The sequence below is a fragment of the Macaca nemestrina genome, chromosome 9, assembly GCF_043159975.1.
Source record: "Macaca nemestrina isolate mMacNem1 chromosome 9, mMacNem.hap1, whole genome shotgun sequence".
Taxonomy (NCBI): domain Eukaryota; kingdom Metazoa; phylum Chordata; class Mammalia; order Primates; family Cercopithecidae; genus Macaca; species Macaca nemestrina.
Window position 1 is genome coordinate 85,146,559 of NC_092133.1, and position 14,076 is coordinate 85,160,634.

Genomic DNA, 14,076 nt, shown 5'->3' on the forward strand with positions numbered 1-14,076 from the left:
CAGTTAAATCCAACAATGGCATTCCTGAAGTCCAGCCCATTCCAGGGTCTCAAGATAATGGATCACTTTCTTTCTTTCTTTCTTTTTTTTTTTTTTTTTTTTTTTTGAGACGGAGTCTCACTCTGTCGCCCACGCTGGAGTGCAGTGGTGCGATCTCGGCTCACTGCAAGCTCTGCCTCCTGGGTTCATGCCATTCTCCTGCCTCAGCCTCCCGAGTAGCTGGGACTACAGGCGCCCACCACCATGCCCAGCTAATTTTTTTGTGCTTTTTAGTAGAGATGGGATTTCACCGTGTTAGCAAGGATAGTCTCCATCTCCTGACCTCATGATCCGCCCGCCTCGGCCTCCCAAACTGCTGGGATTACAGGCGTGAGCCACCGCACCCGGCCAGTAATGGATCACTTTCAATACTCAGTAATAAAAGCAGCACCTTCCAACCTCTGGCCTCTGGATTTTCACCAGCTTTGTGTGTGCCATTCCCCAACCCCTTGGGTAAACACAGTTACATGGGTAATCTCCTTCCACAAGGGTCTACCAGGTAAAGCTTAGAAACCAAATGCAAAGTGTCAGTCCTGATGGAGTCCTGGCCCTTGGGATGTCTGAGTAAGAGGCTCCACACTGATTCCGTGCTGGATGACAGTGGACTGCCCCACCCATCCTTGGCCAGATGACAGTGGACTGCCCTTCTCACCTTTAGCTTGTATCCCTGAAGATCCAATATGCTTCTCTCTCTCTGCAGTCCAGCTTGACCTCAGAGTCAGGACACATCACCCAACTCTGCCCACACTGCCTCCCCATGTGGTTGGAATTCCCTAGTGTATGTCCTGCTCAGCCTGAAGTTCCCCAGTACCTCTGTTTGTCTCTGAACTCATCCCCCAGTGCAGGCCCCCACTGACTTTCTTTATTCACCCCTTGCACTTGTGCACACTGAGCACACTGTCAGAGGGTGCCGTCTGGGTGGGATGGCCACCAGGCTCTAGAGGGACATCTTGTTAACTGCTTTTCAAGCTCTCCTAAAAAGTCTTACAGTTACGCTGAATCCAAGTGTCCCATCTTCTTTAACCAGTTCCACAAAGTAGATTTCACCAGCACTGATTTCCGGAGGTGATGGAGGACAAGAAGAACCAGTACCCTGCCATAAACAAACAAACAAAAATAAAGAGGGGATCAAGGCAGATGTCACCTCTTAGCTCTCACCTGCTCTCAGGAGCATTATTGCACCTCCGAAAGAGCATGAACTTTGGGCTGGGTCAGTAGGGGATGCATTTCTAGCTTTATCAGGCCTTCTCCATGTGACCTCAGACAAGGCAGGAGGAAGATGAGGGAGCGATGGACTGGACTGATGCCACTTCTAGGCAGAGAATGCTTGGGTCACTGTTCATGTTCCGCTGTCCCTCTGCCTAGAAGATAGGGTCTTTTGTCCTATCTGTCCCCTTTACTTAGTGCTTTCTAATCACCATGCATGTCAGAAAATTCTAATAACGCACAGGAAAATAAACAAGCTGGAGGAAGCTGAACAACGAAGCCTCGATTCTTCCAGAGACCTTACACACCCCATGGCTGGCAAGGTGTTTTGTCTAAATATTAAAATTCAAGGAGCAAAACAACTGCTGAGGGTGAGACCCGAAGTGAGAATGTAAAGTCCACCATACTACAGAGGATCATCTGGCCACAAAGTTGACCACAAGACCCAGAAGAGCCTGCACCATCTGGGTTGGGTCCTACAGCCTGCACCATGGTCAGCGTGGCCTTGGAGCTCCCTTGCTCCCCTTAACTGCCCCCAACCCCAGGAAACCAACTCTCAGGTTTGCCGCCAAAGAAGTCGCAGCCTGAAGGCCTCTCTGGCCTGATTCCTGACAGAGAGGACCTCCCAGAGGAAGGCCTGGGGTGAAGGTTTCGGCTCTGGAGGCCAATCCCTTGCATTCCAATCCCAGCTCTGTCACCTGCTCCCTGAGAGAGCTTGGGTGTGCTCCTTTGCTCTCTCTGTCTCAGGTACCCCACCTATAAAAGGGGTTGATAATAGGAATGGTCTCATTGGGTTACCATGGAGCTTCCATAAGCTAATACATAAAAAGTGCTCAGGACCCTGCCTGGTACACAAGTAAGCACTCAATTAATGGCAGCTACTACCATTATTCCTCTACCGGCCTCCTGCATACAGTTCCTCATGGGATGTGCTGTCCAGGTGAGCACCATGGCCAATTAGGAAGGCACTGTCACTCATGGAGCCCTATTTCATGCCAGATCCTTGTGGCAGGGGTCAAGACACACTACCCCAAAATAGGGCACCTTGGCACATTGGAGGAATTGGAGAAACAGCACATACAGGAAGGTTTCTCTGACCTTCCCATGCTCTTCTCTTCTGAAGCAGGCCCTAAAACTTAGGAGGGATTTTCTAACCTTCCCCTGAAGCAAGGCAGAAGACCCTCAAGTGAGAACGCCCTCCCTATATCCGGGAAAACGGAGCATGTTGTCTGGGAAGACACAGGGACTGAGAGAGGAATCTGAACAAACAGGCCTTCACTGAGTTCCTCCCAGGTTACATACTCCTGCTTTTTGTCTTATCTCATTTTTCCATGACTCTCCATTCTTCATGAAACACACTCAGGGAGAACTGTTTCTTCAGGTCATTTCCATATGAAGGCTCACATGTCACATAAAACTTACAGTAAATACTTGTGGATGCTTTTCTCTCATTAATCTGTCTTTAGTTACAGGGGGCCCAGCTGATTAAGCTAAGATGAGTAAAAGAAAGAGACGGGTGTTCTCCCCGACGCTGGCCATAGTACCTTAGCTTCCACAGCTGTGGACAGGCATCATTATCTCTGTCATAAAAAGAGAAATGAGGTTGAAAGAGGTGCAATAACCTGCCTGTTTCAACCAGCAAGTTGTCCCAGCGAGAATGAGAAGGGCCACTCAGCCTGAGTAAGGGAAGAGAGGTTGTGGAAGGCCTGTTTTCAAAGGTCTTGGCAGCCTTTGGAGAAACCAGTAATATCAGTTCAGCACCTGGGGCTGGAAACACTGGCTGCTGTGACCAACCCTGAGGCTGAAGGGCGAGAGAAGGGAGTGGTTGATGGACCCTGATAGAGCTGTACTCTTTGTAGAGGGACACAGCCAACCTGTGTCAGCACAGGGAGAGAGTGGGATGAAGGGTGTGCAGCTGAGATCCCGGCACTGCCACCCTGTCCTCATTCATCCCACAACTGCAGGCTCCTCCCGAAGCTTCTCCTGGGCAGAACCAAGCAGGACACAGCAAGCTGACTCAGTCCATGAGCACCAGCTGTGCAGGGCCCAGAGCGAAATGGAGAGGCTGGAGGGGCCTAAGGAGACAACGCCACTCGGAGTCCAGAGAGACGGCAGAGGGTGGCAGAGCTGGGACTGAAGCACACAGCCCTCCATACACCTACTCCAGATCCCATCTTCTTCCTCCATGGGGTATGGCCAAGACCAAAGCCACTGAGTTCCCAGCTTGAGGACCAATTCAAGGACAACAATAGGAGGTGCCTGATTGCCCACGCCTTGCCGTTGGCAGCAATCAATTTCCTCATGTTGCTATTATCATAACAATTATAATTAGTGACTAAGGACTCCAGAGGCACCCACACTGAGCCTGCGCCCAGACACTGACTAGGAACTCTGCCTTCTTCTATGCATTTTTCTCAACAACCATGCCATGCAGGCATGTGCTTCTGTTTGAAGATGAGGAAGCTGTGGCTCAAAGGGGCTAAGTAACTTCCATCCACCTGACATGGAAAACAGAGAGCAGAAAGGGCCTAGGGGCCAGGCTGTTGGGCTCCACAGCCTGTTCTTGTTCCTCCAGATCTAGAAAGTTAACCAAGGGATGATTACCTTTAACGGCAGAAAGGAAAGCTGATGTCTCAGCCTGGGCACTAAGCTCTTCACCCCAGCCATGTCTAGTTCTTCAATATTTCTGTCCTGGTCTTGTGTGCGTGACAACAAACTTCCCTGGTACCCGAAGCTCAGGATGTCTGTAGAGGAGACCCCAGAATTGGCTGTGCTATTCTTCTCTTCATCTGGGTTATTTCCACAAACACCTATAAAAACAAGCCAAGAAAAAGTCAACAGCTTAAAAAGGCTGGCTTCTCGGTGGCATCTCTATGTGGGCACAGCGTTTTCCTCCAATGACAGAGGGATCTTTTATAGCTGCTCAGGAACAATGTGAATTTAGCTCCTCCTGAAAGATGTTGCATTTAGATTAGAGAAAGGGAAGATTCTATATGTGATTTAGAAACCTAGATAGAGCTTAAATGACCCAACTATGAATGCGTAGGCTCAAAAGAAGTTCATAAGGCCAGCTCTCCCTTATTAAGCTCTAGCCATGTGATAGGCACCTTAGATATACATACATATAGGAAGATATGGACATCTTCCCATCTTCTCAGCAGACCACCATGAAGGTGTAATCCCTGTTCAAACATAAGAAAACAGAGTCAAAACTGTTAAGTATCTTGCCCCAAATCCTACAGCCAGCGTGTGGGCACTTAAACCCAGCCTCTCCTGAACACCCCACTGAGCATATCTACAACCACCATGTGATCAAAAACCAACGTATCAGGTCCTTTTGGGAGGCTTGGTAATAACCAGACTGCAGGCCCCTCTGAGTGAAGGCTAGGCCACTGATTCCTGCTTACCCCATGTCTGACTTGTGACCTGGCACCGAACAAAGAAAAGAATATGAGGTTGTGAATCAGTAGAAAAACCTTGGGCAAGGTGCTTAACATATCTGAACCTAAATTTTCCTGTATCTAAAGTAGAGATAATATCAATATCAATAATATTGTAGAGTTGATGAGGCTTAGAGATTATACATACAGAAAAGATTTTACATATGTAAAGATAAAAATATATATGTATATATGAAAGAATATATATTTCCTCATATGTATATATATGGCTCTCTCTCTCTCACACACACACACAGACACACACAGCTTAGTACATGGTAGAGCCTCAATAAATGTATCTACTGTTAATATGTTATTATTAGCTGCTCAACAAATACATGTGGGAGGAATGAATAATAGTCAGATTTTCTTTAGACCTGGATACAAGTAGATTTACTACTTTTGATACAGACTCATTAACACTCAGGGAAGTGCCCAAACTCACATGCTGAATGAATTCAATTTGAATAAATTTGATTTAATGAATTTGATTTGAAGTTATTCAAATCTAAAGGTATCCAGCAGGGAGTGGCTGGGCCACTGTTTCATAATGCTGCATTTCTGGCCATTTCATTCACAGATTCTGTCATCGTTGTCCTTCTGGCAGTATCATAAGCATCGGCTCATTATCTTCCACATCCTCCATGAGAGGTGAGGATGGGACTTACGATTGAATTGAAAAGTCAAGCCATGCTGCAGCTGGTGTCCTGCCTAGTAGACATATGAGCTGGGAGACCTTCTTTGGTAACTAAAACTCAATTTACTGTAGGCCATGACAGAGGCTCATGATGGACATTTTATCTGTCTGATCCCGATCTCCCATCTAGCCCAGGTGCCTTAACAGCAGCCTAACCAGATAGAAGAAAGATACAGTGGTCAAGTCTCTGCCACGGAGACCCAGCCAGCATCACCAAGGAAACGTCTTCCTCTGGCAGTGGCCCAGCTGTATGAGGAAACCCCACCATGATGAAGGCAGCATTGTCAAAAGGTAGCTGGGGCACCACAGTGAAAAGACATTTTATTCCCAGCCATTGTGGGAAACTCATTGTCTGGAATTTTAATGTGAGGTTGCGGTTTGAGAATAGCAGACCTCGAGTACCGCTTTTTGACAACCTCCACCACAGCAGGCCATCCTTGGACTATGCTGAATTGTGATTCGGTCACCTGCATTGTGTTTCCTGATGACACATGGGATGGTTTGATTGCTCCTGTCAGTGGAGGATGTGGAAGAAAACAAAGGGATTGCTGAACCACTGCAGAAAGGAGAGCAGTGGTGCTGGGAAATCCAACAAAGACAACAAGCCTGAGACTGGCATTGGGGACGTGCTGAGGCCAGCCCCTGGGAGGCTTCAACCCCGGGATGAAGGGTGTGGGGCTGAGACCCCAGCACGGCCACCTTCCACCATCCATAGCTTCTGGACGGGGGAGCTGCATGGCACTGTGTACATATACAAGAGTGAGAGCGTACACAGTGTTCAGAAGGCAAGGCAAATGTAGTGCCTGCATTTAGGACCTAGAAAATGCAGGCTGGTGTGACAGGAAGTCCTCCTGTATACAAAGGAAAACTGTACGACACCCCTGAAGTGTGAAGAAGCAAGTGTGAGCCTGAATTTGTAGGCAGTCTGCTGGTAATTTACAGGATCACCCAACCAAAAGCAGCAGTGGTCTCAGGAAACTAGGGAGAAGGGATGTTAGCCTCCTCCCATTACTTCCTCCAGGCTCCTCAAGCTTGCTCCCAACAAAAACAATAGTATTTTCCTTTGATATAGGCAGTTGTTGCTCTCTCATTCTTATCTAAAGGATGAAGAATAACATCATTAAAAAGTACTTTACTCTTTAGGTTGATCATGAACACGCACATCAAGTAAGAAGAGTGAGCTTGCCATGAAAATTCAGCTTTAAGAACAGGCCAGGTGCAGTGGCTCATGCCTGTAATTCCAGCACTTTGGGAGGCAGAGGCGGGCAGATCACCTGAGGTCAGAAGTTCAAGACCAGCCTGACCAACATGGAGAAACCCCATCTCTACTAAAAATACAAAATATGCTGGGCGTGGCGGTGCATGCCTATAATCTCAGCTACTTGGGAGACTGAGGCAGAATTGCTTGAACCCAGGAGGTGGAGGTTACAGTGAGTGGAGATCACACCATTGCACTCCAGCCTGGGCAACAAGAGTGAAACTCTATCTCAAAAAAAAAAAAAAAAGAAAGAAAGAAAAGTTCCCGTTATCCTCAGCAAACTAACACAGGAACAGAAAACCAAATACCGGGCCAGGCGTGGTGGCTCACGCCTGTAATCCCAGCACTTTGGGAGGCTGAGGCGGGTGGATCACTTGAGTTCAGGAGTTTAAGGCCAGTCTGGCCAACATAGTGAAACCCCGTCTGTACTAAAAACTACAAAAATTAGCTGGGTGTGGCAGCGCATGCCTGTAATCCCAGCTACTCAGGAGGCTGAGGCAGGAGAATTGCTTGAACCCGGGAGGTGGAGGCTGCAGAGATCATGCCATTGCACTCCAGCCTGGGCGAGAGAGTGAGACCCCATCTCAAAAAAAAAGGAAAATCAAATACCACATTTTCTCACTTATAAGTGGGAGCTGAATAATGAGAACCCATGGTCACAAAGAGGGGAACAACAGACACCGGGGCCTACTTGAGGGAGGAGGGTGGGAGGAGAGAGCGGGTCAGGAAAAATAACTATCGGGCACTCTGCTGAGCACCTGGGTGATGAAAAGGTCTGTACATCAACCCCTGTGACACTAGTTTGCCTGTAATAACAAACCTACACAGGTAGCCCTAAACCCAAAACAAAAGTTTAACAAAGAACAGTTCCTGTCTCCTCCCCAGCTGATTGCTATACCTAAACCCAAACTACAGAAATCCTGGTGCAGTCCCTATCAACAAGGACTTTGGGTGGCAAGAAAAAGGTCCTCCCTGCCATGCAAGGAGAGTTGACGGAAAAAAAAGACTGGTTGTATCCAGCCGTGTCTAACAAAGAATTAGAGTAGGTTACTCCCTTTCAGCAACACAAGCAGTGGTAACGCCCATCCTGCCCCTGAAATTGAAAAGCTTATTAATTCGTGCCACTACACTGCTTCTTTGCAAGCCAATACCACGAGGAAAGCAATACAGAAGACCTACGTGGACTTCAAGGTCTAGTACCTCATAGTAATCATGTACTCCTGAAAACAGGGGAGGCTCTTCAGCTCCCAAGAGCAGGTTAAAACATACCTTTTGACTGAGAAATAATTAACTCTATGTTGTCAGGGGAATTCTGGATCATCCTAACAGCCATGTTGAATGTGAAGCCCTCCAGACTGATGTGATTCAGGGCTAGTATCTGCCCTCCTGGAAAAATAATACATCTAAATAATCCTTCCAAGGAAATAAAAAAGAGTGATTTCTTAAAACAGTATCTCTAGTGATTTAAAAAGATGTACCTGGTTTGATCATTTTTGCTTTTTCTGCTGGTCCTCCAGGTATAATAGAAGATATAAAAATGCCAGGGTCAGCTTGGCCTGCATACTCTCCCTCATTAATGACAAAACCTGTAATCCAAGATGACAGTCCATGATAAGATGATACTTAGTGATTTTGCTGTTCAGAGAGGTTAGGTCATTTCCCTGATATCACACAGCTACCAAGTGGCATTAGCTAATGGTTACAGTCAGGTCTTCTGATCCTCAAATAGAGGATCCTTTCTACTCTGCCATGATACTTGGAGAAAGGTGGATTATTCCCCATTAGTAAGCACAGCTAAAGCTAGGAGCACAAACCACCAATAGGCACTGGATTTTGCTTCAGTAAAGAAATGATTTTTAATCAAGTACCTTGTTTCCGTACCTTGTTTCTTATACAGTTTTTAGGGTCTTAGAAAGTGGTTACTAGTAAGAGGTGAGATAAATTGACTCTTTTTCCCCATGGCTGACTAGAAGAAGGTTGCTACATGGGGAAAAAATGTAGGGGAAAAAATCTTTTTCTGCATTGTACTTAGATGCACTGCAAAAATGTATCAGGCCTAAAAGAAAAACTTTGAAACAAAAGTCCCATTGCTCTTTAGGAACAATTAAAGGGAGAAAAAAGCAGAAGTGATTACTAGAAAAGGCAAACTGGGAGAGGAGGGATAGGAAAGGGGAGTAGACAAGTTGAAAGGGAAAACAGCACCCACCTCCCCACTTTGCCCAGCGGTAGAGACTGGGCCTCACCTGCAGGGAACCCTCTTACCAAAACCACGATGTGGGTCGCGTTTCAGTGTCACACGCACGATTTCTCGGCCTGGTTCAGCTGTAAAGCTCTTCCTCCTATTATTCTGTGACCCTAGAGGTAGAATCAGAGCACCACACTGTGCTTTTCCCCAAAATTATTTGGGAGCTAATACAAAAGGAGTAAACAGCATTTCACACACACACACGTGCATGCACATTCACATGCACACATTCCTGAAAACAAAAGTAGCTCATATTTTATCTTCCAGCAGTGCTGGGAATGGACGCCTGAACACACACTCGCATAAGCCTCTCTGGAGTGTCACTCAGTGTTGCTCAAGTTCCAGCTTAAAGAGCAGGGGCAAGAACAGTATGGGCTATGGTGCGTGTTTTCTGTATGACTTATTGTAGCTATTTTGTTCCGCATTGGTTTTGGGACAAGACAGAGGATGAGCAGAGATGTATTAATACTTGCTGAGAGTGAAAACAAAAACAAAAGCTAAAACAGAGATGAGACAGCAAAGCCTTCCCATCCCAGGCCTCAAATAACCAGGGGTGACAAGGTGCCAGCAGCCCAGCCTGTGTGACCTGTGGTCTTCCCCTGGCTTGGATCATGGAGGAGCCCCAGACAGAGCCCCGAAGCTGTTCCTGGAGAGCTGGAGTCCTGGGGTGGGGCACTTCAATGTGTGCCACAGCGTACTTGGGACAATCCCCAAACAGTGACCCACCACTGCAATCCTTCCGCGTCTCTCCCTCCCCCAGGGACCTTGGCAGCAATTGGCAGACGGTTACTGGTAAAGAGTTGCCTGGCAGTTTTCCTGATTGATATGGTTTGGCTATGTCCCCACCCAAATCTCAGCTTGAATTGTATCTCCCAGAATTCCCACATGTTGTGGGAGGGACCCGGGGGAAGTAATTGAATCATGGAGGCTGGTCTCCCCATGCTATTCTCGTGATAATGAATAAGTCTCACAAGATCTTATGGGTTTATCAGGGGTTTCCACTTCTGTTTCTTCCTCATTTTTCTCTTGCTGCCATCATGTAAGAAGTGCCTTTTGCCTCCCACCATGACTCTGAGGCCTCCCCAGCCGTGTGGAACTGTAAGTCCAATTAAACCTCTTTTTCTTCCCAGTCTTGGGTATGTCTTTATCAGCAGCATGAAAACAGACTAATACACTGATCCAATCCCCAGGTTTAATGCTCACTGAGTAGAGATATTTTTCCAAGTGTCGGATCTCTTTGTCCTTACATTCAACGGGGAACTGGCCAGGAGGATGCATGGCAGAAGGGACTGCCGTCTACTCTGTGTATGTTTTCTGGTGAATACTAGGAAACATGGGTGTTCTGGCCTGCATAAAGAAGCATATCTACAGTGAATGGTGCCTTTTTCTGAACACACCCTCCATAGGAGGTATCCTTCCTTCTGGATGAGAGTGTTGGGATTGTCTTCGCCAGAGCTAACACACTTCAGATCCACATACCCAGCCAAAGCTAAATGTCTCTTCCCAACCACAGGTAGTTTAAAAAGAAAACAATTCAAAAAACAAAAAGATTACAAACATTGTGTGGGAAGCAAAATGAAGTGGTGGTAAAAGACTCAAAGCAAGCTTCCTGCGTAGGGGTTCCTCTACCCGAGACCTGGCCGCGGCCTGGCGCATACCTGCATGCACGCTCTGAACAGGTGGCCCAGAGAGAGAGTCCCAGGTCATTGGCTTCTGGATCACACAGGCACTCTTCAGCTGCTCCCGGCCAGTGCAGGGGCTGCCGGGAAAAGACAATGAGGTTAGATAAGGTGGCCGCCCACGGGGAAGGACAGTGAGGTTAGATAAGGTGGCTCAAGGAGGAAGCAATTTCTTGGGATTTCTGAGTATGGATGGTGGCCCAGGGAGGGCAGCCTTGTGTCCAGTCATCCAGCAGCTCCTCAAAGGGACCCCGTCAAGGGTTGATCTAGTTATTAGGAGGGCACTGGGAAAAATGGCTCTAGGATCTTTATGTCTCAGAGGGGACACTGAGGTCACTCGGCTTCATATGAGCTTCCTACTATGTGCAAGATATGTGGCCCTGCAAACCTCCATTTATTCAACCATAAAATAAGAATAATATTCCTACTTCCCAGGCTTCTAATGGAACTGAAATGAGATAGTAAGCATCAAACACCAGCCCTCTTAGTGGATACTGATGTTTTGTCATTTGCTCCTGTTTTCAGCTGAAGGCCTTCAGCCAGACCAGGCGCCCTCCACACCCCATCTACCATGTGACTGAGGGCTGCACAGGGTCACTGACCCGCTTGATCATTGTACATGCTTGTGTTGGGTGCCGCCTGATCATACCATGCTGTGAACAAGAAGCATTCACGTAGGCATTCAGTTGGCCCTGATGGAATGTGCCGCATGCTAGTAAATAATGTATTAGAGCCTAGCAGAATAACGAGTCAAGGGAGATGTTGCCCCAGCCCTGGGGTCAGTTCTGCACAGAGATAAGCTACATTTAGAGGTGAGCAATGCCTAGAGTGAGAGGGAACAATTGATGTAAAGCTGTGTGTCTCAGAGCCCTGGAAAAAGCCAGCTCTGGGCCTCCTGGGTGGCCGAACATCCGAGCAGATTCAGCTTCCCTGGTTACCCAGACTGACCCCACCCCTCAGAGCCCCACAGCCATCTCACAGCTTCAAGCAGCTGGACTATGTAGCAGGGGATGCTGACATGGACAGTTTCCCGTGGACCCTCCCCCTGTACCTTTGGAGCTGTGACACCAGGGCTCTCTGCAGGGAGCTTGGTACTGTGCAAAGAGGCTGCAGCTGGAAAGGGAAGAACGGGGTAGTGGGGGGAGGAGAAGTCCAGCCTCACAGCGAGGTGCAGCACAGAGTAGCTTTGGAGGCTGGCAACGGATGAGGCCTCACTCTGACTTGGCTCGTGTTTGTGCTTCCCTTGCAGCGCGATAGACCCACAGTGACAGAACCCCAGGTGTCAGGCCTGGGCTCCAAAACACTGAGGGTAAAGGGTGAGTCAGGCATGGGCCCTGTCCTCTGGGAGTCCCCAGCCTGCTGTGGGATGCAGGGGGGATGACTTTCATGCCTCCTAGAGCCAACCAAGGAGCCCAGGGAGAGGCAGCGACAGGGTGTTCGTGTGCTCAATGGATGGAGAAATCCCCACAGTCTGGGAGGAGCTGAGAGAGGCCATGAGGCTGAGGGGGGCTTCAGGTGGCCTTTAGGGAAAAGGAAGAGCTTTTCTGGGCCTGGGTTTTTATGACTCATGTGATCTGGGCCACACATGCAACCCTCTACTGCTTAAAAGCCAGTCACTGCCAGCCACAAAAGGATGAAATGTGAATGATTCCACTCATCTGAGGAGCCTGGAGCAGTCACATTCACAGACCAGAAGGAGCACGGCAGCGGCCACGGGCTGAGGTGGGTGGAATGGGAGTTGTGTCGAATGGGTGCAGTTTCAATTTGGGAAGACAGACAAAACTCTGGGGATGGACTTCGGTGATGGTAGCACAACATCGTGAGTGGACTGCATGCTACTGAACTGACAAATGGTTAGGATGGTAGGTGTTATATTATGTGTATTTTTTACCACAATTTAAACACATTTTAAATGCAAACTTTAAAAAAACCCATTTACTGAAAGCTTTCCCTGCCAGCCTCAGAGCTAAGGATACACAGGGCACATTGCTGTTCTTGAGAAGCTCCATGTTTAACAGCACAGACACAAGAGTGTGGGTGTCAGGGTGGACGGGACAGAGGGTACTGCCCTAACTGGAGCCAGGGATGTGGAGGAGGCACACCTTTGCCTGAGGCAGTGGGGAAAGGCTTCAGAAAAGCAGTGATGTGAAGTCAGAGGCCACCTCCCAGGAGTGGGAGGTCAGGCAGGAGCTGTACCTCAGGGCAGGCAGCCACTGGCACCTCTGTTCCAAGAGGTGCTGTGTAAACAACTGCTCAGGAATGCCACTGGCGATGGGGTCCTGCCTCCACGTGTCAGCCTTCCCTCCTGTGTTCACATGCCCAGGCTCAGGCCAGCGGCATGGCCCGCACCTTTCTACACAGACCCCACGTGGGCCACCTATCTGCTGGCCTGTGAGCTCATGAGGCGGGGACCACATCTGCCCTGCTCACCACCGAGTCCTCCACACCTGACCCAGAGCTGGCACATAGTAGGTGCTCAATCCATTTTTTTCTAGTAAGACTAAGGAGGCCCTTGCTCATGGTGTTCCTCCTCTTCTTCTCATGGTGCCCAGATCCTACTCATCAGTCAAGACCTGATGTCACATCCCCCAAGCAGCCCTCCCTGGTGCCCTTGCTTGGAAATTGCTGCACTGTTCATGGAGCCTAACGCTGTGTTTGAGACCAGCATCAGGGCAGTCACCACAGACCCAGCCCATATTCAGCTTTTAAAACATGACTTAATTCCCACAGCCACCCAGTGGGGAGGGATGACTATTACTACCACTGGACGAATGAGGAAACTGAGGTCTGGGGTGTTAAATAACTTCCTTGAGGTCACACAGCACTAGACCGTAGAGCAGGTGTTGGCGAAGGACTTCCATGATGCAGGGCTTGATCCAGAACCCTGTCAGAAGGGGCCCTCGGCAGAGTGGCCTCTGTACCATGACAGAAACGCTAAACATCTCATCTGCATCACTGTCATGGCCTTTGGCCCACCTCAGACTTCGACTGCCGTGGTGAGGGGCAGTTCCATGAGAGCTCAGGCTCAGCTGAGCTGACAGCATACTGGCTGAGGTGTGGCCCTCTTTCTGCTCTAGAGATTCTTGTCCATCTTGGGGGCCATCTCCTCCACCCCCACTATTCCTACCTTACCCAAAAGCATGGGAGAGTCCAGGCCTCCCATCCTTCGACCAAAGGGAAGTAGGAGCCAGTATACTGTGTTTGCCTCCTGTCCTGCAGTTCTAGGAGGCCTCTGCACACCTCTGTGGAGCTGAGCCCTGGTTGCCCTCAACAGCTACCTGGTGACCCCCACCGTTGTGACCACACTTTGCCTGCTTCCTTAACTCACTCTCTCGCTCACTCCTTCTTGGCATCAGCTCCACAAAAACATACCCACACCCAAACCAGTGTCTCAAGCTGTGCTTCTTGGGGGTGGGGTTGGGGGAATCTTCCAAGAATTCAAAAGCCTAGTAATTAGGTTTCCCTTTTCACCCACGGATTACCAGTAACTTCTGATGTGAGTTATTAAGGAT

The 14,076-nt window shown here is 48.6% G+C and overlaps 1 protein-coding gene across 8 annotated transcripts in view; it reads right to left on the reverse strand.

The window, feature by feature from the left end:
- LOC105486664 (FERM and PDZ domain containing 2) overlaps nt 1-14,076 on the reverse strand; it is a 134,460-nt gene that overhangs the window by 28,391 nt on the left and 91,993 nt on the right. For all 8 annotated transcript variants that reach the window (XR_011607900.1, XM_071069932.1, XM_071069930.1 and 5 more), the window contains exons 17-22: nt 10,544-10,644; nt 8,903-8,995; nt 8,119-8,226; nt 7,910-8,026; nt 3,850-4,055; nt 1,028-1,132 (exon numbers count right to left, since the gene is read on the reverse strand). Coding sequence is in view for 7 of the 8 variants with exons in the window: in XM_071069932.1 (XP_070926033.1) it covers nt 1,028-1,132; nt 3,850-4,055; nt 7,910-8,026; nt 8,119-8,226; nt 8,903-8,995; nt 10,544-10,644 (730 nt within the window). In the remaining variant the exon portion in view is untranslated. The remainder of the gene's footprint in view (nt 1-1,027; nt 1,133-3,849; nt 4,056-7,909; nt 8,027-8,118; nt 8,227-8,902; nt 8,996-10,543; nt 10,645-14,076) is intronic.